This window comes from Martes martes (assembly GCF_963455335.1).
Source record: "Martes martes genome assembly, chromosome: 12".
NCBI classification, from domain to species: Eukaryota; Metazoa; Chordata; class Mammalia; order Carnivora; family Mustelidae; genus Martes; species Martes martes.
Genome location: NC_137900.1, coordinates 82,551,433 through 82,578,013, shown reverse-complemented (window position 1 = coordinate 82,578,013; position 26,581 = coordinate 82,551,433). Strand labels below are relative to the sequence as shown.

Sequence of the window (26,581 nt, the reverse complement as noted above, 5' to 3'; positions counted from 1 at the left end):
GCGAAACACTCTCCATGCTGGCCCTGATGGCCTTCTCGTTTTTCTTAATGGTGCGCACAGTTGACTCGTTGACGCCAAACAGGCGCCCCACGTCAGTGTTACTCACGCCTTCTTCCAGCTTCTCGAGAATTTTCATCTTGTCTTCCAGAGGCATGACCCTCCGCCTCCTCTTGATTCCTGTCCGGTCCGGGAGCAGGATGCCCATGGCCTCCGCGCCGCCTGGGGTGGCCTCGGCCGCTGCCCAAGCCGCGGCGGCCTCCACCACCGCCGCCCTCGCCGCAGCCGACAGCCTGGCTTTGGGGCCGGGAGGCCTCCCGCGAGGCCGTTTAACCTTCTGTGGGTCCTCATTGTCACCACTCCGCTTGCCGGGCATCTGACGCGCCTTCGCTCTCTAAGGGAAATACGCAAGCCGACCGGAAAGTCGGCCTCCGCGACCCACCGAACGGCGCCCACGATGACGCCCGGCCGCGACCCCGCAACCACTGCCGACAGTTGGCCCAGCCCCTGACGGCCCCCGTCTCGCGAGGCTTCGCGGCCCCCGAGCGCGCGCGCTGCCCGCCGGCCCCACATCGCTATTGGTGCGGCCCGGGCAGCTCGCAGTCCCGGCGGAAACCCCGGGAAGGGAGGCTGCGCCCCGCAGATCTCGCGAGGCTAGGAGCGGCGCGCCGGGACGTGGGAGCCGCGAGCCGCGAGCCGGAAGCCGGCGGACCCGCGAGCCCCGGCGGGAGGGGCGCGATGGCTGCCCAAGCGCTGGCGCTACTGAGGGAGGTGTCGCGGCTGGAAGCGCCGCTGGAGGAGCTGCGCGCGCTTCACTCGGTGCTGCAGACCGTGCCGCTCAGCGAGCTCCGCGAGCAGGCGGCGGAACTGCGCCTCGGCCCGCTTTTCTCCCTGCTCAACGAGAACCATCGGTGAGACGACCCCAAGCACGGAGACGGGGGTGGCTGGGACGAGGGGAGGGGCTCTCCCCGGTCGCAGGGAGCGTAAGGAAATCGGTGACACTTTAACGGAAGGGACCCCGGGTCGGGAGGCCAGACCCGGCGCGCAGGTCCAGCCTCTGAGCTGTGTGCCTCTGGCCGGCGCCCGGCCTCGCTGCCTTCATCCTTGAAACAGGAATTGGGGAGGGAAGGCGAGGTTGCCCACCTAGGAGGAGGCTCCGCAATTGAGTGTACGGGTTCGTGACTCTTGTCCTCTTAAGAAGGGGTCCTGTCCCGGCAATTTGGCAAGGCCCACCCACATTTTAAATTCACGTATCTTTTGATCCGTAGGCATGGAACAGGCAGATATGCTCGCACTCGAAATGTCCTGTAGAGAGAGAGAGATGCATGACAGGCGACAGCAAAAAACTAGAAACAACCTAAATATCCATTAAAAGGGGTTGGAAATAAATTAGGATACATTACTGTGTAACCCTGTGCAGCTAGTAGAAAAATTCAGGTAGATCTATATATGTGGACGTGGAAAAATCTCTAATACATGTTGTTGAATGAAAAAGGAATATTGTAGAAGTTTATGGTCTCATTATGTGTAATGTTTTTAAGGATTTCAATCGCTGCCCCCCCCCCCCCACTACACAGACTGTTGTAACATTGAGAATATCTGAAAGGTACAGCAGAATCTATTAATACAGAAGTGGGACTTAGGATGGAAACTTTTTTCATTTTATGCACATCTGTACCGTTCGATTAAAAAGCACTTTGCAGGGGCGCCTGGGTGGCTCAGTGGGTTAAAGTCTCTGCCTTCGGCTCAGGTCATGATCCCAGGGTTCTGGGATCGAGCCCCGCATCAGGCTCTCTGCTCAGCAGGGAGCCTGCTTCCTCCTCTCTCTCTGCCTGCCTCTCTGCCTACTTGTGATCTGTCTGTCTGTCAAATAAATAAATAAAATATTTTTCTTAAAAAAAAGCACTTTGCATTTGAGCGTTTGATCATTTAAAACAATTTACAAATGTTTGTAATCCAGAAATGTAAAAGTGATCTGTCTCCTTGAAAAGGTAAAAAAAAATCACTGGATCAACACTGGCTAATTTCAGGGGCTTTCTTGGCTATATCCTGCTGAGATTCCTCCCTTTTTTATACATGTTACGCTTCATTAAGTCCATTAGTTAACATTATCTGGTTTTTCCTATGAAATATCTCTTTTCTGTCCTCTTTAATTCAGGCCCTCATTTTCTCCCTCTTGCTAGGTCTCTTGCATTAGTCTGACTCACTGCCTTTAAGCTTCCTTGTCCAGCACGTTCTTCCCACACAGCAACCACAGTTAACTTCTTAGGTCATTTGTCCCAAGTCTTATCCATGGTTTCCCATTGTCCACAGGGTGAAATCATGACTTCTTTTTCTGGCATTTGGGCCCTTACAGTATATTTCCATGTACTTTTCCAGCCTCATCTTTTCCCTCCACCCCTGTATAAATATTTCATCTGCTTCAGCTACCATGTGGCACCCTTTACTTTCCCTTGAGCATGACTTGGCATTTTCCTAACTTCGTTCATGCCGGTCCTTCTTTTTTTTTTTTTTTTTTTTAAGATTTTATTTATTTATCTGACAGAAAGAAAGAGAGGTCAGCAGCAGAAGCAGACTCCTTGCCGAGCAGGGAGCCCAATGTGGGACTTGATCCAGGGACTCCAGGATCATGACCTGAGCCAAAGGCAGTCGCTCAACCAACTGAGCCACTCAGGCGCCCAATTCTTTCCATTTTTGAAAGCCCAGGTAAAGTGCTGTCACCTCCAAAAAGTCTCATTTGGCCACTCCAGTTTCAAGTGACCTGTCCTCAGATCTCCTGAGAGACATTATCATTATTTCTGTTAATGACGCTTGACACTGTTGCATTTTATTATAGTTCTTTATGTGTTTACTTCTAGTTCGAAAATTCTTTGAATGCAAGGGACGTATTTTGTTCATCTCTGGATCTCTCTTAGGGTGTAGCACATAGTACAATATATGCCAAATAAAAGATAAGACTCATAAATTTTAAAGAGGCCACCTAGTCCAACCACTTTATATAATGGATGACGAAAATTTCAAAAGTCATACCGTAAGTTACCAGAGATAGAGTAGGAAGTGAAATGAATGGGAGTTTGAAAAATAAAGTCCATGGGGGATGTGTTTTGCCTCGTGAAGGAGCAGTGCCCTAGGAAACAATTTTAATGGAAATTTTAAAACAGGGTAATTCAGAACTGGGTACGTAGTAGGTACCAATTGCAATTTGTGGGAGGAATTCTTCTGCAGATAGTAGATTGGCAGTCTCTAGATCTAATTCTGTTATCCTGGCAAAACCACCCAGGTTGCTATATATTGGTTCAGAATCTGACCTAACAGATGTACATCTAGAAATTTGACAGGATTTTTTGTGATATAAAGTAAGTCTAAGATTTTTGCTTTACAACATGGAGATTGATTGTATGTGATTAACTCTTGGCTCTTTAGTAAAAAGGGCCACATGTGACCTGAAATTTATGTACTACACTGTTCAATCTATGGCTGCTTTTAAAAATAAATAGCTTTATTGAAATGTAGCTTGGATAAAATAAACTGCATATAATAGAATAAACAATTTGAGGGATACCTGGGTGGCTCAGTTGGTTAGGCGTCTGCCTTCGGCTCAGTTGGTTAGGCATCTGCCTTCAGCTCAAGTCATGGTCCCAGGGTCCTGGGATCAACCCCCATATCGGGCTCCCTGCTCAGCAGAGAGTCTGCTTCTTCCTCTCCTTCTGCTCCTGCCCCTAGCTTTTGCTCTCTCTCTTGCTCTGCTCTCTCTTTCTCTCAAATAAATAAACAAAAATTTTTAAAAAGAGTTTTATATAAATGAAATCCCACAGTATGTACTGTGGTTTCTTTTATTCATCATAATTATTTAAAATTTTTCCATGTGTGGTGTGGATGAATACTTCATTCCTTTTTATTGCTGAGTAGTAGTCCCTTGTCTAGATGTACCACATTTGTTTTCACGACCTGCTGGTGTATATTTGAGCTGTCTTCAGTTTGACTCTATTACAAATAATACTCTTATGAATATTTGTGTACAAGTCTTTTTTTTTTTTTTAAAGATTTTATTTATTTATTTGACAGACAGAGATCACAAGTAGGCAGAGAGGCAGGCAGAGAGAGAGGAAGGGAAACAGGCTCCCTGCTGAGCAGAGAGCCCGATGCGGGGCTCGATCCCAGGACCCTGAGATCATGACCTGAGCTGAAGGCAGAGGCTTTAACCCACTGAGCCACCCAGGTGCCCCTGTACAAGTCTTTACATAGACATATTCTTTTCTCTTTGAATTAATCCTTAGGAGTGAAATGGCTAGATCATATGGTAGGTATATATTTAACTTTTTACAAAACTGCCTGTTTTCCAAAGTCATTGTACCATTTTACATTCCCACCAACAGTGTATGAGAGATTATAAGCCTAAATATAAAACTTGAAACTATAAAACTTCTAGTAGAAAACCTGGGAGAGATTTTTTTTTTTTTTACCTTGGGTTGAACAAAGATTTCTTTGGTTTGACACCAAAAGCAAGATCCATAGAAGAAAAAAATGATAAATTGGACTTTGTCAAAATTAAATACTCTGCTCTTCAAAGGTCACAGTTAAGAGAATAAAAAGGCAAGTCACAAATGGAGAAAAATCTTTGCAAAGAATATATCTGATAAAGGACTTGTATTCAGAATATACAAAGAACTCTCAAAATACAGTAACAAGAAAAGTATCCAATTTTAAAATGGGCAAAATATTTGAACAAGAAAATATATGGATGGCAAATAAGCACATGAAAAGATACCCAAGGTCATTAGTCATTAGGGAAATGCAAATTGAAATTACAATAACAAAGCAATTCAAGTATCTACCAGTGATATATATATATACAATGGAGTATTATTCAGCCTTAAAAGGGAAGGAACTTCTGACACATGTTATAACATGGGGGAAACTTGGAGACACCATTCTAAGTGAAATAATGCCAGTCACAAAGGGACAATACTGTATGATTCCAATTAGATGAGGCACCAAGGGTAGTCACATTTATATAGAGAGAAAGTAGAATGGTGGTTGCTAGGGGCTAAGGGGAGGGGAGATTGGGAAGTTAGTGTTTAAAAGATGCAGAGTTTGGGGCGCCTGGGTGGCTCAGTCGGGTAACTGCCTTCGGCTCAGGTCATGATCCTGGGGTCCTAGGATCGAGTCCCATGTTGGGTTTTCTGCTTAGCAGGGAGTTTGCTTCTCCCTCTCCTTCGCCTTCTGCCCCCCATCCCCTGCTCATGCTCTCTCGCACTCTCTCTACCAAATAAATAAATGAATCTTTAAAAAAAAGTAGAGGGGCGCCTGGGTGGCTCAGTGGGTTAAAGCCTCTGCCTTCGGCTCAGGTCATGGTCCCAGGGTCCTGGGATCGAGCCCCGCGTCGGGCTCTCTGCTCAGCAGGGAGCCTGCTTCCTCCTCTCTGCCTGCTTCTCTGCCTACTTGTGATCTCTCTCTGTCAAATAAATAAATAAAATCTTTAAAAAAAAAAAAGTACAGAGTTTTCCATTTGGAAAGATGAAAAAGTTCTAGAGGTGGTTGATGGTGTTGGTTGCACAATGTGAATGAACTTTAATGCACAGAACTGTACATTAAAGAAATGGTTAAAATAGTAAATTCTGTGGTATATCCAGTCATACTTGTTTAAAAAGGAAAAGAAACCCATATCCCTTAACAGTCAGTCCTTCCTCCCTCTTCTTCCTCTCTGTCCCTCCCCCAGTTCTTGACAACCAGGAATCTATAGATTTGTCTGTTCTGGACATTCATATAAATGGAATCATCATCAAAAGGAAGTTTTTTATATTTAGCTTCTTTTACTTAGCATAATATTTCCACACTTCATCCGTGTCGTATAATATTCCACGGGATGGATAAAACTGGTTTGTGTTTATCCATTCATTAATTGATGGACATTTGGGTTGTTTCTCTTGCTATGAACATCCATGTACAAATTCTTGTGTAGACATACAGTTTCAGTTATCTTGAGCATAATAAACATTCTTAATTATTCCCTTAGGTGTAGTTATACAAAGTGGAATCCTTAAGTTAAAAAGGTTATGTTCATTTTTAAGGCTTTTGCTATGTATTGCTTAATCAACTTTTAGAAAAGTTGTGTCGGGGCGCCTGGGTGTCTCAGTCTTTAAGCGTCTGTCTTTGGCTCAGGTCATGATCCCAGGGTCCTGGGGTCAACCCCCGCATCAGACTCCCTGCTCAGGGGTGAGAAGCCTGCTTTTCCTTCTCCCACTCCCCCTGCTTGTGTTTCTTCTCTCTGTATGTCTCTCTGTCAGATAAATAAATAAGATTTTTAAAAAGAGAAGAGAAAAGCTGTATCAGTTTAATTGTATCCTCCTATTAACAGTATATGAGTACCTGGGCTATTTACTTGTACTGCCCATTAATAGGAAACGAAGTTATTCTTGAAATATCTTCTTTATCCACAACTGGTAATCCTCAACTTCTGAGTAATTTACCTCTTTAATTGCTCCTGAATCTTTTTTCCCTCTTCTCGTCCCTCCTTAGTATTCCCCCATTTCATTCCCTTATCACCTGCCTTCTAACTGAAAAATTCTAACTGATGCAGAGTAACTTCCTCAAGTCAGATCTCATCATGTTACTTTCTGCTTAAAACCACTTCTTGGGGGGGAGCCTGGGTGGCTCAATGGGTTGGGCCTCTGCCTTTGGCTTGGGTCATGGTCTCGGGGTCCTGGGATCGAGCCCCGCATCGGGCTCTCTGCCCAGTTGGAAGCCTGCTTCCCCCTCTCTCTGCCTGCCTCTCTGCCTGCTTTGATCTCTGTCTGTCAAATAAATAATTAAAATCTTAAAAAAAAAAAAAAACCCCACTTCTTGGCTTGCCATTGCTTTCTGGAAAAAGTCTGAGTTCTGTAGCATGACAAAAAAGACCCATCAGAATCTGGCTTCTGTGCATCTTTCCTGTTTTATTGCTCCCCATTCATACACCCCCTTTTTCCTTCTCCCCACTTCTCTCCCATTCTTCCCCCTTGTACTTCCTTGAATGTGTACCACTGCCTCATTCCTCTGTTCCCCTTCATGTGTTCTTTTTTGAGCTCCCGTAGCTTGCAACCCCAACCTCTAATATTTATCCACCTAATTATAGTTGCCTTTCTCTTCGTCTATATTTTCCATTAGACTGAGTTCATTGAGGCTAGAAAATATATATTATCCTTCTTTGTAGCCCCAGCACAGGCATGGCACATAATAGGTAGTTAGTAAATGTTTAATAAATTAATGGAAGTTAGTATTTTTTTAAAGATTTTATTTATTTGAGAGAGAGGGAGAGATAACGAGAGAGACCATGAGCAAGAGGGAAAGGGAAAGTAGGCTCCCCATCCAGCAGGGAGCCTGACATGGGAGTGAGGCCCGACCCCAGGACCCAGGGTTCATGATCTGAGCCGAAGAAGACAGTTACTTAACTGACTGAGCTACTCAGGTGCCCCTGAAGTTAGTATTTTAAAGGAAAGTCTGTGTGGAGAAGATCCTCGTTGAGCCAGGCTCCAGATATTAATAGGTTGTTACTTCATACCTGGCAGGACACAAACTAATGAGATCTGTGATGTCTTCTTTAGGGAACGGACCACTTTGTGTGTATCCATTCTGGAGAGATTGCTCCAAGCTATGGAGCCAGTGCATGTGGCCCGGAACCTCGGGGCTGACCTTCAGAGGGGACTGACTCACCCCAATGATTCCGTAAAAATTCTCACTCTATCCCAGGTATGAAGTTTTACTAGCACATAATAAGGGAACTGACATTTAATGACCACCTGCTCTGGACTAGCTCTGTGTTGGGTGCCAAAGACAGAGAGATGAAGAAAACAGGATCTGTTTGTGCCTAGGAAGTATCTAGTCTATTCCAGTGTGCATAGCTAACTACAACCAGGAGGATCCAAGCTAGAGGAAGGAGTTCTAGTAAGTATTGTCTGAAATACTCATTCATCAAATACTGACTGAATTCCTTTTACATGCCAGGCGTTGTACCATATACTGTTAGAGCTACCAAGATAAATAAAGCCTATTTCTTTCCTTCAGGGAGCTCCCAGTCTAGAGAAAGTCAGTGCCATAATAGGTCTTATTATAGTAGCGTGGAAAAAGTACCCTTGTAAAGGTCACTAAACCAAGAATTAAGACGGTGACTCTTAGAACCCTGGTAACCAAACTACTCTACTATTCAGATGAAGAGCTGCTGCCCAGGATTATCTTGTTAAGTTGTCAGCGCCTAAGCAGTTAGTTATTCAGTAGACATTCAACTACTGTTTCTCCTTTTCTCCTCTGGAAGTATGAATTCAACAGAAAAGGAGAAAGTATTGATTGATTCTCTAACCATTTATGTGCTAGACACCATAGTAGGTACTTTCCCTATTTAGTCTCCTTCAATCATCATAACTATCCTTCAATTAAGTATTATATCCTCATTCACAGATAAGAAATTAGGTTCAAAGAAGTTAGTTGATTTGCCCGAGGTCAGTACAGCTAAAAATGGATAGAACTAGAATTTGTATTGTCTTCTGTCACTGAAGTGTCAACTTTTTACCGTTAATTTTTTTCTTTCTTTTCAGTAATGTGACTATACATGAGTGTGTTCAGCTTTAATGAATTTGGGTCATTTGGAATGTTTAATGGCTTGTCTTATAGCTGTAATCAGTAACTCCTAAGATAAATGAACACTAAGGAAGTTTCTGATTGCTTTTTTATTTTAGGTTGGAAGAATTGTTGAAAATTCTGAAGCTGTTACTGAGATTCTAAATAATGCTGAATTACTAAAACAGATCGTTTATTGTATTGGTGGAGACAATCTGTCTGTAGCTAAAGCGGTAAGTCACCTAGAACCATCAACTTAAACACATCGAGTATCCTAAAAAACAAAGGAAGGCCTTCTGGATGGAGAGGTGAAAGTTTAGGATGAATGATTTGTATAGTTGAATTCGTAAACTCATATAGAGGGTATCAGATAAATAAATGGTGTCAAATAAATACCGGTAAACCCCTTCTGTTTTCTAGAATACACATATCCAAAGTATCGTGGAGCTTATGTTAGTCGCTTGAGAAGACTACGAAATTACATCATTGTTTTCTAGAGGGAATACTATGTATCTTTTTCAGTTTAAAATAATGATAGCTAGAACATAGTGAATGCTCATTGTGCAAGATGCATTCCACACACTAATTTCACATCAATCTCATGAAGTAGATATTAATAGTCTGCATTTATGATTTAAGAGGTATTTTCTTTCCTTATAAGGCCATTAAGTCCTTATCAAGAATATCACTAATGCAAGCTGGACTGGAGGCTTTATTTGAAAGCAATCTGCTGGATGATGTGAAAAGGGTAATGAAAACAAATGACGTTGTTCGATACAGAGTGTATGAGGTAAGACTGAAAGCATGCTTTTTTTTTCCTCAAGAGTGAGTGCAGGAGTGCATGGGGAGGGGCAAAGGGAGAGGAAGAGAAAATCTTAAGCAGTCTCCTAGCTCAGCATGGAGCCCAACACAGGGCTCAGTCTCACGACCCTGAGATCATGACTTGAGCTGAAATCAAGAGTCAGATGCTCAACCAACCTAGCCACCCAGGCATCCCTAAAAGCACACTTTCTGATGCCTACAATTCAGAATGCAGTAGAGCTCACACTGGAAGGCAAGATGGCTTGTTTGCCATGCATTTATTGAGTGTGTTAGGCCCTATATTAGATGCTGGGGATATGGGGCTCAACAACCAGTCACATAAAAACTATTTACAGCGCACTACATAAAGTACTATAATAAAGGAGATAATGTTAAAACTAGACTTTGAAATGATTATAGTAGTAAGATGAAGAAATGACTCTCATTTGCACCCACTTTGTACTTAACATTGTGATAAATCTCCACATATATTGTCTTCAATTTTTATAGTAAACCCTATACATGATCATCATTAACCTCACTATTTTTTTTTTAAAAAGTTTTTATTTACCCATTTGACAGAGATTACAAGTAGGCAGAGAGGCAGGCAGAGAGAGAGGAGGAAGCGGGCTCCCTGCGGAGATGTGGGGCTTGATCCCAGAACCCTGGGATCATGACCCGAGCTGAAGGCAGAGGCTTGAACCCACTGAGCCACCCAGGTGCCCCTAACCTCACTATTTTTTTTAACTTTATTTTTTCAGTATTCCAGGAGTCATTGTTTATGCATCATACCCAGTGCTCCATGCAATACGTACCCTTCTTAATACCCACCACCAGGCTCACCCACCTCCCCACCCATCTCCCCTCCAAAACCCTCAGTTTGTTTCTCAGAGTCCACAGTCTCTTATGGTCCGTCTCCCCCTCCCAATTTCCCCCAACACCCTTCTCTCATTCCCCCAGTTTAACCTCACTATTGATGGAGTAGCTGACTGAGGCCATACAGTTAATAGACTGCATATTCAAAATGGAACTGCTGACAGTCTAATTCCCTGTTCAAAACACTTTCTTACTTTGCATGTCTTAATACCATATTATCCTGGTTTCCCTTCTGCCTCTCTGGTTATTTCTTCTCAATCTCCTGGCTCATTATCCTCTATTGAACTTTTAATGGGTGGGGTTCATGAAGGTGAATTCCTGAACCTTATTCTCACTGTATATTCATTTCTAGGCATTTTTATTCATCTTGTGATTTCAGTTCCCATCTATATGGGATGACTCCATAAACCTCTAACACAGACCTCTCTTCTGAGCTCAGACCCTCATGGCCCAACAGCTTACTCACTGTTTCCTCTTTGGACCTGTGTATCTTAGGCCCCTCACACTCATGCTCAAACCAAACTCCTGTGTTTCCTTACCCAGCCTGTGCTCCCATCAAAACTAGCCACAATACCCTGGCCCTGTATCATAGTCAACATGGTTGGGTATTAAACCTTGAGCTCATTCTCTGTGAGGCCTTGTTTTCCCTGCTACATAGCCATTAGGTCATCATACGGGTTCAGTTTTACTTAAACCGTGCACTTCTCTTCCTCGATACAGCCACCACCACCCTAGTCTAAACTACCAGTATCTCTCACCACTAGTCTGTTTTCAGATGCTGTCAGGATGATCTTTTAAAAATTCAAATCTGGTTCTGTCATTCCTCTGCTTAAAATCCTTCAGTGTCCTATATCTCTCCATAAGCCCTCAGGACAACCTTGTGGAATGAGTAAGTGAATGACTGACTGATAGAATGTATGAATGAATGAATGATTTATAACCATCTTTTTGCTGATTTAGGCTTTTGTACCCTGATTGATGAATTGATGATTTCTTAAGGGAAAAAAAAAAGGTACAGATACAATCAGATATAGTAGAGTATTTCTATGCCAAAGTAATTCTTACATGTTTTATGAAGTTTTTCTATTTATGGAGACAAGTAATGGACTTTTAAAAAAAAATTCAGTTGTATAAAGTGCCTAGTCCTGTGTTTAATTTAAAATGATACCTAACACATGAAAAAATGTTCAACATCACTAGCCATCAGGGAAATACAAATCAAAACCACAATGAAATACCACCTTACACCAGTTAGAATGGCAAAAATTAACAAGACAGGAAACAACAAATGTTGGCGAGGATGCGGAGAAAGGGGAACCCTCTTAAACTGTTGGTGGGAATGCACACTGGTACAACCACTATGGAAAACAGTATGGAGATTCCTCAAGATGTTAAAAATAGAGCTACCCTACAATCCAGCAATTGCACTGCAAGTTAGTTACCCAGAGATACAGATGTAGTGAAAAGAAGGGGCACATGCACCCCAATGTTCATAGCAGCAATGGCCACAATAGCTGAATTGTGGAAGGAGCCAAGATGCCCTTCAACAGAAGAATACATAAAGAAAATGTGGTATATATGTGTATATACGTACATACAATGGAATATTCCTCAGCCATCAGAAAGGATGAATACCCACCATTTGCATTAACATGGATGAAACTGGAGGGGGTTATGCTAAGTGAAGTAAGTCAAGCAGAGAAAGACAATTATATGGTTTCACTTATTTGTGGAACATAAGGAGTAGCATGAGGACATTAAGAGAAGGAAAGGAAAAACGAAGGGGGGAATCAGAGGGAGAGACAAACTGTGAGAGACTATGGACCTCGAGAAACAAACAGGGTTTCAGAGGGGAGAGGAATGGGGTGATGGGGTAACAAGGTGATGGGTACTGAGGAGGACACGTGTTGTGATGAGCATGGGGTGTTATATGCAACTAATGGATCATAGAACACTACATCAAAAACTAATGATGTACTATACAGTGGCTAACTGAACATAACCAAAAAAAAAAAAAAAAAAAGAAGTAGTATTAAAGGCCTTGGGCCAGGGAATTTTGAAAAGAGTAGAGTCTTCCTTATGTTAGAAGAGGCTTCATTTCATCTTGTCATCAAAAGAATCTGAGAAAGGACAAGAAAACCTGTTTGGTTATAAAAATCCAATTAACTGGTTTTTTGTTTTTGTTTTTAAAGATTTTATTTATTTGACAGACAGAAATCACAAGTAGGCAGAGAGGCAGGCGGGGGTGTGGGTGGGGGGGAAGCAGGCTCCCCGCCGAGCAAATAGCCTGATGTGGGGCTCGATCCCAGGACCCTGGGATCATGACCTGAGCCAAAGGCAGAGGCTTTAACCCACTGAGCCACCCAGGCGCCCCCCAATTAACTGTTTTAAAAAATGAGATCTAACAGATTTGGGGCTGTTCTGACCTTTTTGCTTTTTCTGTTTCTTTTTCTTTCAGTTAATTGTGGAGATTTCATCCGTGTCACCAGAATCTTTAACCTACTGTACCACCAGTGGATTGGTAACCCAGCTCCTCAGAGAGCTGACTGGGGAGGATGTGCTAGTCAGGTATGTTGGTTGAGAGAGCTCTTAAAGCAAAATGTCTTTTTTTGGAGGTCCGGGAAACAGCTTGGGACTTAGTAACCAGAACACTAAGATCATGACCTGAGCTGAAATCAAGTCAGCTGCGTAACTTACTGAGCCACCCCGTTGCCCTGATACCAAGCACTTTTATCAATTTTTAAAATATGTGGAAATGACATAATTGAGGAAATGTTCATGTTTTTTAGAGATGCGTACCGAAATATGCAGAGATAAATGGCTAGATAACTAGAATTTGCTTTAAAATAATTCAGCAAAAATGGAGGGGAAAAGATGAAAAGCAGAACGTTGTTAAAAATCTTATGTAAGGGGGCGCCTGGGTGGCTCAGTCGTTAAGCATCTGCCTTTGGTTCAGGTCATGATCCCAGAATCCTGGGATCAAGCCCCGCATTGGGCTCTCTGCTCAGTGGGAAGCCTGCTTCTCCCTTTCCCACTCCCCAGGCTTGTGTTCCCTCTCTGTGTCTCTCTCTGTCAAATAATAAATAAAATCTTTAAAAAAAAAAAAAAAAAGCCTTGTGTAAGGCAAAATCTTGATGGCTATGCAATCAGGATTATGGGTACATGGGGGCATACTGCACTGATCTCTTTACTTTTGTATATGCATGACATTTCAAAATAAAAATTAAGAAAAATTCTTTAGAGCAGGTCTGTTAAAGTGGAAATAGTAATGGGCCTCAAGTCAGATCAAAATTTAAGTCTAAACTCTATCTTGTAATAACAATGTGATTCTGAACAAATCACTGCAATTTTCTCATCCTTGTGTCCTCATATGAAAAGTAGAGCCAGGTTACTGACGTTCCGATTAAAAGAGTTAAGTAACATAGCCTATGAAAGCAGTTTATAAACTATGTTAACCATATGCAAAATCTTGGCATTTCAGAGCCACCTGTATAGAAATGGTGACATCACTGGCATATACTCATCATGGACGACAGTACCTTGCTCAAGAAGGAGTAATTGATCAGATTTCTAATATAATTGTTGGGGCAGATTCAGACCCTTTCTCTAGTTTCTATTTGCCAGGTAAGAAATACTGGTTTCTGTAAAGATGATGGTATATGTTTTTTCTGAGTTATCTCTGATGGGAGAGGCCAGGGATTATTTTCTGTAGGTCAGATTCCCTTTAGATGATACCTGCAGGCCCTTAATGAGGTGGAATCTATTGCCATGGGAGCCATGCCTTTTTAATTCTGATTTTCTGGAAATACCATTGCTTTTTAGAGCATTAGGATAGTTTCCTTCAAACCTCAGTCAAAAGCAACATAAATAAAAATACTACTACTGACATTTACAGAATGTTTCACAGATTCAGCAAATCTCTCTTAGAATCTTTATCTAATACAGGATCTAGTCCAGCCATGCTATTCTAGGATATGGCTAATTAGCTTTTCTCGAGCACTTGCAGAAATTGGAACTGTATTCCTTCCTTAGGTAGCCTAGCTTACTTCACCAGTGAACATCTCTGTTTAAAAATTTCTTGGGGTGCCTGGCTGGCTTAGTCAGTAGAACATGTGACTCTTGATCTCAGGGTCGTGAGTTCCAGCCCCACATTTAGGCATAGCGCTTATTTTAAAAAAAAAATTTCTTCCTAACGAGCATTCCAAACTTGCTTTCCTAGAGTTTGTATCCAGTGGTCCTTGTTCTTTGCTCTTCCCCCCTGCATATGACAGTGCTTCAGTGTTTGATTTCAGCTCCATTGACAACCTGGGGTTTCTGTTCTCAGGAACACACATCACAGGTCTTCCGGTATCTCCTTATGGGCGGTCTGATTGCCAGGCAACCGAGTAGAGTACTATAACCATTTTCCCCTTCCTGGCTGAAGTTTATTACCATCCCTGGGAAAGCACCGGGCCCACAATTTGTGTGGTCTTCCTCCTTTATTAACGTATATTTTTGTAAATATCTTTAGGATTTGTGAAGTTTTTTGGAAATCTGGCTATCATGGATAGTCCTCAACAGATCTGTGAACGTTATCCTATCTTTGTGGAGAAAGTCTTTGAAATGACAGAAAGTCAGGACCCCACCATGATTGGTGTAGCAGTGGACACAATTGGAATCCTAGGATCCAATGTTGAAGGGAAACAAGTTTTACAAAAAACAGGTTGGTATGACTTATTTTGGCTTTCTTTAGCGATATCTTCATTTTTGACAAGAATTAAATACATAAGCTCACTTGGCTGTGCATTAGCTACATTGTAGAAACTACTCTTATAGAGGACAGTCTTTTTACTGTGACTTTGGACTCATCCCTAGAAAGTCTCATAATTATTAATGAATTTTTGTTTATTTATTTTTTTATTTGGCTAGACCAAGCACTGTTTCCCCTCTACACCTTCCTTGATAGTATTCATGGTTCAGAGACCATGGACTGGAGTCAGACCTGGATTCATGTCCCAGTTCTAACACTGACTTCATTACTGTAGGCCCTGTTTTCCTCATTCATTCATAAAAAGAGTAAACAGTTGCTTCTTGGGATTGTGACTACTTAATGAAAACACATACTTGTTTTATGTTTGTAATGTCCAGGAAGAAAAAGAAACAAAAATTTGTTAGAAATTTTTTGTTAAGAGTGATACTTTATGGCATATCCATGAGTATCATTTTTTTAAAAATTTTATTTTTTTTTCAGTGTTCCAAAATTCATTGTTTATGCACCACACCCAGTGCTCCATGCAATACGTGCCCTCCACAATACCCACCACCAGGCTCACCCCATCCTCCATCCCCCCAAAACCCTTAGTTTGTCTCTCAGAGTCCATAATCTCTCATGGTTTGTCTCCCCCTCTCATTTTCCCCAACTCACTTCTCTTCTCCATCTCCCAGTGTCCTCCGTGTTATTCCTTATGCCCCACAAGTAAGTGAGACCAAATGATAATTGACTCTCTCTCCTTGAGTTACTTCACTCAGCATAATCTCCTCCAGTCCCGTCCATGTTGATACAAAAGTTGGGTATTCATCCTTTCTGATGGAGGCATAATACTCCATTGTGTATATGGACCATATCTTCTTTATCCATTCGTCCGTTGAAGGGCAGCTTGGTTCTTTCCACCGTTTGGCAACTGTGGCCATTGCTGCTATGAACATTGGGGTACTGGTGGCCCTTCTTTTCACTGCATCTGTGTCTTTGGGGTAAATACCCAATAGTGCAATTGCAGGGTCATAGGGAAGCTCTATTTTTAATTTCTTAAGGAATCTCCACACTGTTTTCCAAAGTGGCTGCACCAACTTGCATTCCCACCAACAGTGTAAGAGGGTTCCCCTTTCTCTACATCCTCTCCAACACTTGTGTGTACTGTCTTGTTGACTTTGGCCATTCGAACTGGTGTAAGGTGGTATCTCAGTGTAGTTTTGATTTGAATCTCCCTGATGGCTAGTAATGATGAACATTTTTTCATATGTCTGTTAGCCATTTGTATGTCTTCTTTGGAGAAGTATCTGTTCATGTCTTCTGCCCATTTTTTGACGTGATTATCTGTTTTGTGTGTTTTGAGTTTGAGGAGTTCTTTATAGATCATGGATATCAGCCCTTTGTACTGTCATTTGTGAATATATTCTCCCATTCCATGGGTTGCCTCTTTGTTTTGTTGACTGTTTCCTTTGCTGTGCAGAAGCTTTTGATCTTGATGAAGTCCCAAGGGATCATTTTTGCTTTTGTTTCCTTTGCCTTTGGAGACATATCTTGAAAGAAGTTGCTGTGGCCAATGTCCAAGAGGTTGCTGCCTATGTTATTCTGTAGGATTTTGATAGATTTCTGCCTCAGGTTGAGGTCTTTTATCCATTTCGAGTTTATCTTTGTGTATGGTGTAAGAGAATGGTCGAGTTTCATTCTTCTACACATAGCTGTCCCGTTTTCCCAGCACCATTTATTGAAGAGAATGTCTTTTTTCCACTGGATATTTTTTTCTGCTTTGTTGAAGATTAGTTGACCATAGAGTTGTAGGTCCTTATCTGGACTCTCTACTCTGTTCCACTGGTCTGTGTGTCTGTTTTTGTGCCAGTACCATGCTGTCTTGGTGATCACAGCTTTGTAGTAAAGCTTGAAATTAGGCAGTGTGATGCCCCTAGTCTTGTTTCTCTTTTTCAACATTTCCTTAGCAATTCAGTGTCTCTTCTGGTTCCATACAAATTTTAAGATTGTTTGTTCCACCTCTTTGAAAAGTGCCCATGGATTTTGATCAGGATGGCATTGAAAGTATAGATGGCTCTAGGCAGTATAGACATTTTGACAATGTTTATTCTTCTGATCCATGAGCATAGAATGCTCTTCCATCTTTTTGTGTCTTCTTCAGTTTCTTTCATCAGTGTTTTGTAGTTCTTCGAGTACAGATCCTTTACCTCTTTGGTTAGGTTTATTCCAAGTATCTTATGGTTCTTGGTGCTGTAGTAAATGGAATCGACTCTCTAATTTCCCTTTCTATTTTTTCATTGTTAGTGTATAAGAAAGCAACTGATTTCTGTACATTGATTTTGTATCCTGCCACATTACTGAATTGCTGTATGAGTTCTAGTAGTTTGGGGGTGGAGTTTTGGTTTTCCATATAAAGTATCATGTCATCTGTGAAGACAGAGAGTTTGACTTCTTCTTTGCCAATTTGTATACCTTTTTTTTGTTGTTGTCTGATTGCTGTTGCTAGGACTTCTAGTACTATGTTGAACAACAGTGGCGAGAGTGGACATCCTTGTCATGTTCCTGATCTCAAAGGGAGGGCTGTCAGTTTTTCCCCATTGAGGATGATATTTACTGTGGGTTTTTCATAGATAGATTTTATGAAGTTGGGGAATGTTCCCTCTATCCCTATACTTTGAAGCTTTTTAATCAGGAACAGATGGTGTATCTTGTCAAATGCTTTTTCTGCATCAACTGAGAGGACCATGTGGTTCTTCTCTCTTCTTTATTGATTTGTTCTGTCACATTGATTGATTTGCAAATGTTGAACCACCCTTGCATCCCATGGATAAATCCCACCTGGTCATGGTGGATAATCTTTTTAATGTACTGTTAGATCCGGTTAGCTAGGGTCTTGTTGAGAATCTTGGCATCCATAGTCATCAGGAATATTGGTCTGAACTTCTCTTCTTTGGTGGGGTCTTTGCCTAGTTTGGGGATCAGGGCTTCATAAAAAGAGTCTGGAAGTTTTCCTTCTGTTCCTATCTTTTGAAACAGCTTCAGGAGAATAGATATTTCTTCTTTGAATGTGTGGTAGAATTCTCCAGGGAATCCGTCAGGTCCTGGGCTCTTGTTTTTTGGGAGGTTTTTTTGTTTGTTTGTTTGTTTGTTTGTTTTTTAAAGATTTTATTTATTTATTTGACAGAGAGAGAGAGGAAGGGAAGCAGGCTCCCCGCCGAGCAGAGAGTCCGATGCGGGGCTCGATCCCAGGACACTGGGATCACAACCTGAGCCGAACGCAGAGGCTTTAACCCACTGAGCCACCCAGGCGCCCTTTTTGGGAGGTTTTTGATCACTGCTTCAATCTTCAATCTTCAGTCTTCAATATTCAATCTCTAGATATTGGTCTATTCAGGTTGTCATTTTCTTCCTGATTCAGTTTTGGAAGTTTATAAGTTTCCAGGAATGCATCCATAGATGGCTTAACTTATTGGCATATAATTGTTGATAATAAATTCTGATGATTGTTTCTATTTCCTTGGTGTTAGTCATGATCTCCCTTTTCATTCATAATTTTATTAATTTGGGTCCTTTCTCTTTTCTTTTGGATTAGTTTGGCCAGTGGTTTATTGATCTTATTGGTTCTTTCAAAAAACCAGCTTCTAGTTTCATCGATGTGTTTACAGTATCCCTAGTTTCTATCTCATTGATCTCTGCTCTAATCTTGATTATTTCTCTTCTTGTGTGTGGGGTTGGCTTAATTTGTTGTTGATTCTCCAGTTCTTTGTATTCTAGATTTTTTAGTTTTTTTGAGGGAGGCTTAGATGGCTATGTATTTCCCCCTTAGGACCACTTTTGCCATTTACCATAGGTTTTGGACCAAAGTGTCTTCATTCTCATTGGTTTCCATGAATTGTTTAAGTTCTTCCTTGATTTCCTGGTTAATCCAAATATTCTTAAGCAGGGTGGTCTTTAGCTTCCAAGTGTTTGAATTCCTTCCAAACTTTTTCTTGTGATTGAGTTCCAGTTTCAAAGCATTGCGGCCTAAGAATATGCAGGGAATAATCTCAATCTTTTGGTATCAGTTGAGCCCTGATTTGTGACCCAGTGTGTGGTCCGTGGTCTATTCTAGAGAAAGTTCCATGTGCACTCGAGAAGAATGAGTTTTCTGTTGTTTTAGGATGGAGTGTTCTGTATATATCTATGAGGTCCATCTGGTCCAATGTGTCATTCAGTCTCGTATTTCTTTATTGATTTTCTGCTGGGATGATCTGTCTGTTACTGATAGTGGCATGTTAAGATCTCCTACTATTAATGTATTCATATCAATATGACTCTTTATCTTGATTAACAGTTGTCTTATTTAGTTGGCTGCTCCCATATTGGGGGCACAGATATTTACAATTGTTAGATCTTCTTGGTGGAGAGACCCTTTAAGAATGATGTAGTGTCCTTCTGTATCTCTGACTACAGTCTTTAGTTTAAAATCTAATTTTCTGATATGAGAATCACTACCCCAGCTTTCTTTTGAGGCCCATTGGCATGAAAGATGCTTCTCCATCCCTTCACTTTCAGTGTGGATGTGTCCTTGGGTTCCAAATGGGTCTCTTGTAGACAACGTACATCCATGAGTATATTAAAGCACTCTGAATTCTGTACAAAAAATAATATGGGCACTGTAAAACCTTTATGACATGTATCTTGAATTGAAAATTGAAAATGCTATTGTGTATCACAACCGGTATCCTTGTGATACATACTTTTCTAAGTGCTTTTACCTATGACATGTAATCCTTTTACGGTCCTGCAAAGAGCATACTCTGGCGTTCTTATTTTATAGATAAAGTAGCTGAAATTCAGAGAAGTTAAGAAAACTTTTAAGATCACACAGATGGGGTGGGGCAGCTCATACTCAAATCCAGGTCCTTTGATTCCAAATCCTCTGTAATTTGTCTTATATGTATATACTGTATTACATATGAATGTGTGTTTTAGGTTTGTCATTTAGTCTCTGACTGCATGTTTAATTTTTGTGTTGGTTTAGGTTGGTAGAGGTCATAGTATATGAAAGCATACTTTTTTTTTTTAAAGATTTTATTTATTTATTTGACGGACGAAGATCACAAATAAGCAGAGAGGCAGGCAGAGAGAGAGGAAGGGAAGCAGGCTCCCTGCTTCACAGAGAGCCCAGTGCGGGGCTCAATCCCAGGACCCCGGGATCATGGCCTGAGCCGAAGGCACAGGCTTTAACCCACTGAGCCACCCAGGCACCCCTGAAAGCATACTTTTAAAAAAATCCCATTGCTCACTTCATACCCATTTGGGTGCTATTAATGACAAAAAAAGACAACAAAAGCAGAAAATAACAAATGTTGATAAGGACATGGATAAATTTGGACCCGGTACATATTTTGTGGGAATGTAAAATGGTACAGCTGCTGTGGAAAACATTATGGTGGTTGGTTCCTCAAAAAATTATACATAGAGGTGCACCTGGGTGGCTCAGTTTGTTGAGAGACTAACTCTTGGTTTCAACTCAGATCATGATCTCAGGATCCTGAGATTGGTCCCCACATCAGGCTCCACACTTGGCGTAGAGTCTGCTGGAGATTCTTTTGCCCTCTCTCGCCCTCCTCTTCTGCTCCTCTCCCCAGCTTGAATGTGCTCTCACTCTCTCTTTCTCTCTAAAATAAATAAATAAAATGTTTTTTTTTAATTTACATAAAATTACCATATAATCCAGCAAATATACTTCTAGATATACACCCCAGGAAATTGAAAGAAGGGACTCAAAATTTATTTGTACACTTGTATTCTTAACAGCATTATTCATAATAGTCAAGAAGATAGAAACAATCCTGTTCATTGATGGACGAGTGCATAAACAAAATGTGGTGCATACAATACAATGAAACATCCAATCTTAAAAAGAAATGATGGGCACCCGGGTGGCTCAGTTGGTTAGGTGTCTGACTCTTGATCTCAGCTCAGGTTGTGATCTCCAGGTCATGAGTTAAAGCCCCACACTGGGCTTCACCTTGGGCATGGACCAGTGTGAACCAAAAAAGGGAATGAAATTCTCATACATGATATATAACATGTAGGGGCCTTGAAGACATTATGCTAAGTACAATAAGCCAGACTCAAAAAGAGGAGTATTACATGATTCCACTTATAAGAGATACTTAGAGTCGTTGAATATGCAGAGACAGAAAGTAAAATCTTGCTTATCAGGGGATGGAGGTAGGGGAAATGGGAAGTTACTGTTCAATGAATACAGAGTTCTGGTTTGAGATGATGGAGTTCTGGAGATGGATAATGACAATGATTGCACAACAATATAAATGTACTTAATGCCACTGAGCTGTATACTTAAAATTGGTTAATATTAATTTTATCACAATAAAAAACATTTTGTTATCCTTCAAAGGAACCCGCTTTGAACGCTTGCTCATGAAAATAGGATATCAAGCAAAGAATGCCTCGACAGAGCTCAAAATTAGGTGTTTGGATGCAATTTCATCGATTTTTTATATACCGGTAAGTAAATCAGGAAGTTAATGAAGGGCAGTGGGATATGTTTGGGAGAATAAATCTGTATAAATCAACAATAACTTAATATAAATGTTACTCAACTTTTAGTAAAAGAAGATAACCCTCGGTATATGACTAGTGACAGCTTTTTTTTGTTTTTGTTTTTGAAAGATTTTATTTATTTATTTGACAGACAGAGATCACAAGTAGGCAGAGAAGCAGGCAGAGAGAGAGGAGGAAGCGGGTTCCCTACTGAGCAAAGAGCCTGATGCAGGGCTCGATCCCAGGACCCTGGGATCATGACCTGAGCTGAAGGCAGAGGCTTTAACCCACTGAGCCACCCAGGCGCCCCTAGTGACAATTTTTAAGTTAAAGTGGAGTCAGCCAGGTCAGAACTGGGGAGAGAGGACCCTAGAGCTTGCCTAATCAACCCCATCAGGAAAATGAAAAATGACTGGGGAAGTGTGAGCCGGGTTTGGGAAAGTGTGCTCCAGACTTAGCAGAGATCACGGAGCAAACTCCTGCCATCAGACCCAGGCCTCCTGACTTCCAAAGGCTTGAGATTTTTCCTTTCGGTCCTGTAGCCAGAGCAGCAGACTGATGACCTCCTGCGGATGACAGAATCCTGGTTTTCTTCTTTATCTCGGGATCCGCTGGAGCTCTTCCGTGGCATCAGCAATCAACCCTTCCCTGAACTGCACTGTGCTGCCTTGAAAGTGTTCACGGTACGCATCCTCTTCTTTTTCACAGGTGCTCCCGGTACAAAGCTAGTTCAGCACGTGAGTACTTAGAATGCGCCAGTACCTCTGCCATGCAGATATACCAGCGCATAGTGCACATTCTGCCCTATGCGCTTAGTGTGGGCTAATGAGGGAGACAGATGTGTAAGCGATTGTTTCAGTTAAAGGTATTAGGTATTATGGCAGAGATTTAGGCAGGATTCTATGGGATCACAGAATTAATTCCAGATTCCTTATCTGCCATCAAGCAAGCCCTCTACTGACCCAGCCCTGGTCCTCTTCCTGAGCCTTATTTCCTGCCATTTCCCCTTCTGGCATTTAATGCTCTAGTGACACCAGACTGCTTGCTTCCCATCTCTGGACCTTTTTGTGCCCTCTACATTCAACAGTGTTCCCCAGCTTTGCTTGGTAACCTCTTACTCCTTCTTAAAGGACTAGCTCAGGTATGTCTTCAGCAAGCTTTGCCCAAACCCACAAGGTTGAGTTAAGCTGTGTCAGCTCTCATAAAAGCTGTTTATTCATTATTTTAAAATTTGGTAGAAATTTTTGAAATCACTTAAAGTCAGACCTGTTTTGTGTGTTTCCTTTTAGTGTTAGTATTTATTTACTTTTTTTTGGTGAAGTTTTGTCTTTTAAGATTTTATTTATTAGAGAGCGAGAGCAAGAGAATGCACAAGCAGGGGAGGGGCAGAGGAAAAGGGAGAAGCAGACTCCCCACTGGGCAGGCAGCCTGATGCAGGACTCAATCCCAGGACCCTGAGATCATGACCTGAGCTGAAGGCAGACACTTAACCAACTGAGCCACCCAGGCGCCCTTTGATGAAATATTTCAGACATCAGTAACACTTTCCAATCTCTGCCAACTGTCCCCTTCCTCCCTTTCTGGATGTGATCACTGTCATGGGGTTTACAAGCCTATGCATGATTTTATACTTCTGCTACATATGTGTGTATCTTTAAATGAATTACAGTATTTTGTATATTCTTAAACTTTGTGAATGGTATCATGCTGTTCATATCATTCTTTTCTCTTCAACATTATGTTTCTAAGGTTTGTGTATGTTAAAAGTGGCAATTAGAAAGTCTTTATTTCAGGGGTGCCTGGGTGGCTCAGTCAGTTAAGCATCTGACTCTTGATTTCAGCTCAGGTCATGATCTTAGTGTCCTGAGTTTAAGCCCTGATTGAGCTCTGCCATCAGTGTGGAGTCTGCTTGAGATTCTCTCTCTCCCTCTGCCCCTCCCCCACTTGCACTCTAAATAAATAAATAAATAAAATATTTTCTTTAAAAAGTCACTATTTCATTGTATAGCCACAGTGAATCATTCTCCTATCAGTGAAGATTTCAATAGTTCTCTGTTACAAATGGTACTACAATGAACATTCTCAAAAATATCTGTGCACGAGAGTTTATTCAGGGTAGTCTTTTCTTCTCTAGTTTTTGTTTTTATTTTTCCACTGTTGTAATCATGCCATGTATATAATTTGGATCTACTTTTTTAATATCATAGGTTTACCTATTCTTTATAAACATTCTTTTAAAAAAAAAGGTTGTATTTATTTATTTGATAGAGATCACAAATAGGCAGGGAGGAAGGTGGGGGTTGGGGGAAGCAGGCTCTCTGCTGAGCAGAGAACCCGATGCGGGGCTTGATTCCAGGACCCTGAGATTATGACCTGAGCCGAAGGCAGACGCTTAACCCACTGAGCCACCCAGGCACCCCCTTTATAAACATGCTTAATGTTTAATTTTTTCTTGCTCTGTCCCTCCCACTATTAGACATTTATATTATAACTTTCACCCTGTGATAAACATCTTTGTAAACAAAGCTTTTTAATATTTAGATCCTTTTTTTTTTTTTTTTTAGATTTTATTTATTTGCAAGAGAGAGAGGGAAAAAGAGCCCAAGTGGGAGGAGTAGTAGAGGGAGAGGGACAGGTAGAGTCCACGCTAAGGACAGAGACCAACACTGGGCTCGATCTCATGACCCTGAGGTTATGACCTGAGCCGAAAGCAAGAGTCAGATGCTTAACTGACTCAGCCATCCAGGCACCCCTAGATTATTTTCTTAAGTTAGATTTTCGGAGGGGAATTTATTTAGGCAAAAGTATCATTTTTTTAAAGATTTATTTTGATTTATTTTTATTTATTTTAGAGAGAGTGTGAGTGGGGGAAGGGACAGAGGGAGACAGAGAATCTCAAGCAGACTCCCTGCTAAGCCTGCAGCCTGACGTGGGGCTCAATCCCAGGACCCTGAGATCATGACCTGTGCTGAAATTAAGAGTCAAACGCTTAACTGAGCAAGCCACCAAAGTGGCCCAAAAAGTAACATTTTTAAGGTTCATGTTGTGCTATCCAAGTAACACATTTAACTTCTAAAGGCTCAGAGGAGTTGTAATCTTTCTGCTTTCCATTTCAGGCCATTGCAAACCAACCCTGGGCTCAGAAACTTATGTTTAATAGTCCAGGGTTTGTGGAATATGTGATGGACCGGTCTGTGGAGCATGATAAAGCTTCAAAGGATGCCAAATATGAACTGGTGAAAGCACTTGCCAATTCCAAGACAATTGCAGAAATCTTTGGGAACCCAAATTATTTGAGGCTCAGAACTTACCTGAGCGAAGGTCCGTACTACGTGAAACCTATTTCCACAACAGCCGTGGAAGGAGCTGAATGATTTCTTCTAAAGTCTAGACCATTTTTGACCAAAACTTCTCCTAAGGCATTTGATTTCACCTGTATTTTACAAAAGAGAGGCTTCCCTTCCCCCAGAATTATCATGGAGTGTCTAATGTTATTGTATCACTACGTCTGTGGTGTTTCTACATGGAAGCATAGTGTGGAACCAGGAAAGCAGGCAAACTTGGTCTTTGTGGCACCGGGTATTTTTCAGATTCCTTTGACTGCCTTAATCTTTCCAAGAAGGTGGTGTTTTTGTTCTCCCAGAAAATTTTCATGGACTTACTCAATGTCTTATTTAAAGTTCTGCTTCAGGTGGAATGGAACCAAATTGTTTCTGAATTCTCTTTACCACTTTTTTTTTTTTTTCTTTTTGGTCCTTTCACCTTTCTGATTCCACTGTCCAAGTCTTGAGTATAAATATTCTTTGAAAAACAATATGGAATCTTGAAATTATGTTCTCCATACTAAGAATAAATACTTTTAATATGATGTCTTTGGGTTTTTTGTTACCATTATATCCCTTTGGAAAATGGACAATAAATAAATCTTCTAAAAATGTTTCTAATGTTCTTTGCTTTTTTTGTTGTTTGTCATTGACTTTTACTCTGTTGTGGTTTGTGGTTTGTGGTTTGGAAGGATTGCCAACATGCTAAAGCAGGAAGAGTCCCCAAACTCTTGTTTTAGTTATTGGTGGATCAGCATCATTGAGAGTTTTGCTTTTAATCTTTCAGAGCCATCAAGTGAGAATTGAATTGACCAGAGAGAGAGAGACACTGACTCCTTAATAACCAGAGTCCGATGGCAGGGCACTATACAAAAACCAGGATGCCATCTCACTGATTAACAAAGGATGCATTTTTCATTGACAAAGAAAAAAAAATGTTCCCACCTATTTCCATTGCCCTGCTTTCTAACTGGAAAAGCACTCTGCACACCAATCACCAGTCAGAGGTTTTGGCATGAGTGTATTATCAAGAGTGTGATTCAGAATCAAGAGGTAGATCTCTTTTAAGCCATGGTGATGTTGATAAACCATTCCCACTCTGTAACAAAGTGGTTCACAGGTGCCTGGAATTCCCTTGTCCCAGATTAATGATCTTGTTTCTATCATCTCTGATATCCCTCTGTGGGTGTTTTGTTTCCGTGCTCATTGTTTCTCTACAGCTAATACCACTAAATAGGGTATAGCCAAGTCTTTCCTAGCCTGAGAAACATTCTATCTCTAAGTTGACTTTTGTTTAATCTCATTCATGATGTTGATTTTGTCATTTAATGTCCAAGTTCAGAGAGTTGCCCTCTCTCCTATGTGTGGCCTTTAAACTCATTCTGATTTTGCACCTGTGACTTCTTTTTTCTAAGATTAAATAAAATTTGCAAATTATTTTATTTTGCATTTAATCAACAAACACTATTGACTGCTCATTGTGTGCTTGGCATTGGGAAAAGCGTTAGACATTGTCCTAAGTGCTAAGTTCATCATGTTGACATTTTTACATCTGTTATTTCACTGATGAAGAAACCCGGGCTCAGAGAAATTAAGTAGCTTTTCTCAAAATCACACAGGTAGAAAGCCACGAATAGTGGAAGAAAAAAGAAACAAATTCTGTTAGAAATAGAAATAGAGGGGCACCTGGGTGGCTCAGTGGGTTAAA

General features: G+C 41.2%; 1 protein-coding gene across 3 annotated transcripts; it reads left to right on the top strand.

Moving 5' to 3' along the window:
* Positions 1-658: 658 nt before the first annotated feature.
* PSMD5 (proteasome 26S subunit, non-ATPase 5) lies at positions 659-25,490 on the top strand. 3 transcript variants are annotated; one of them, XM_080820344.1, is made up of 10 exons: positions 659-908; positions 7,581-7,725; positions 8,709-8,822; positions 9,251-9,379; positions 12,725-12,834; positions 13,748-13,890; positions 14,777-14,968; positions 21,405-21,514; positions 22,093-22,233; positions 24,667-25,489. In XM_080820344.1, the coding sequence occupies exons 1-10, from the start codon at positions 736-738 to the stop codon at positions 24,922-24,924; spliced, it is 1,515 nt and encodes a 504-aa protein (XP_080676470.1). In that variant the 5' UTR covers positions 659-735; the 3' UTR covers positions 24,925-25,489. The 3 variants fall into 3 exon arrangements, with proteins under 3 accessions (XP_080676470.1, XP_080676472.1, XP_080676471.1); XM_080820346.1 differs by lacking the exon at positions 7,581-7,725 and having other exon boundaries at positions 826-908; XM_080820345.1 differs by lacking the exons at positions 659-908; positions 7,581-7,725 and adding an exon at positions 7,726-7,920 and having other exon boundaries at positions 24,667-25,490.
* The last annotated feature ends 1,091 nt before the right edge of the window (positions 25,491-26,581 follow it).

What these genes read in the sequence shown, in the direction of transcription:
- PSMD5 (XM_080820344.1), top strand. Translation starts at nt 736, where the DNA reads ATGGCTGCCCAAGCGCTGGCGCTACTGAGGGAGGTGTCGCGGCTGGAA. An exon ending in ATCTGTCTGTAGCTAAAGCG is followed by an intron (nt 8,823 to 9,250) that starts GTAAGTCACCTA and finishes TTTCCTTATAAG; the next exon opens with GCCATTAAGTCCTTATCAAG. An exon ending in GGGGAGGATGTGCTAGTCAG is followed by an intron (nt 12,835 to 13,747) that starts GTATGTTGGTTG and finishes TTGGCATTTCAG; the next exon opens with AGCCACCTGTATAGAAATGG.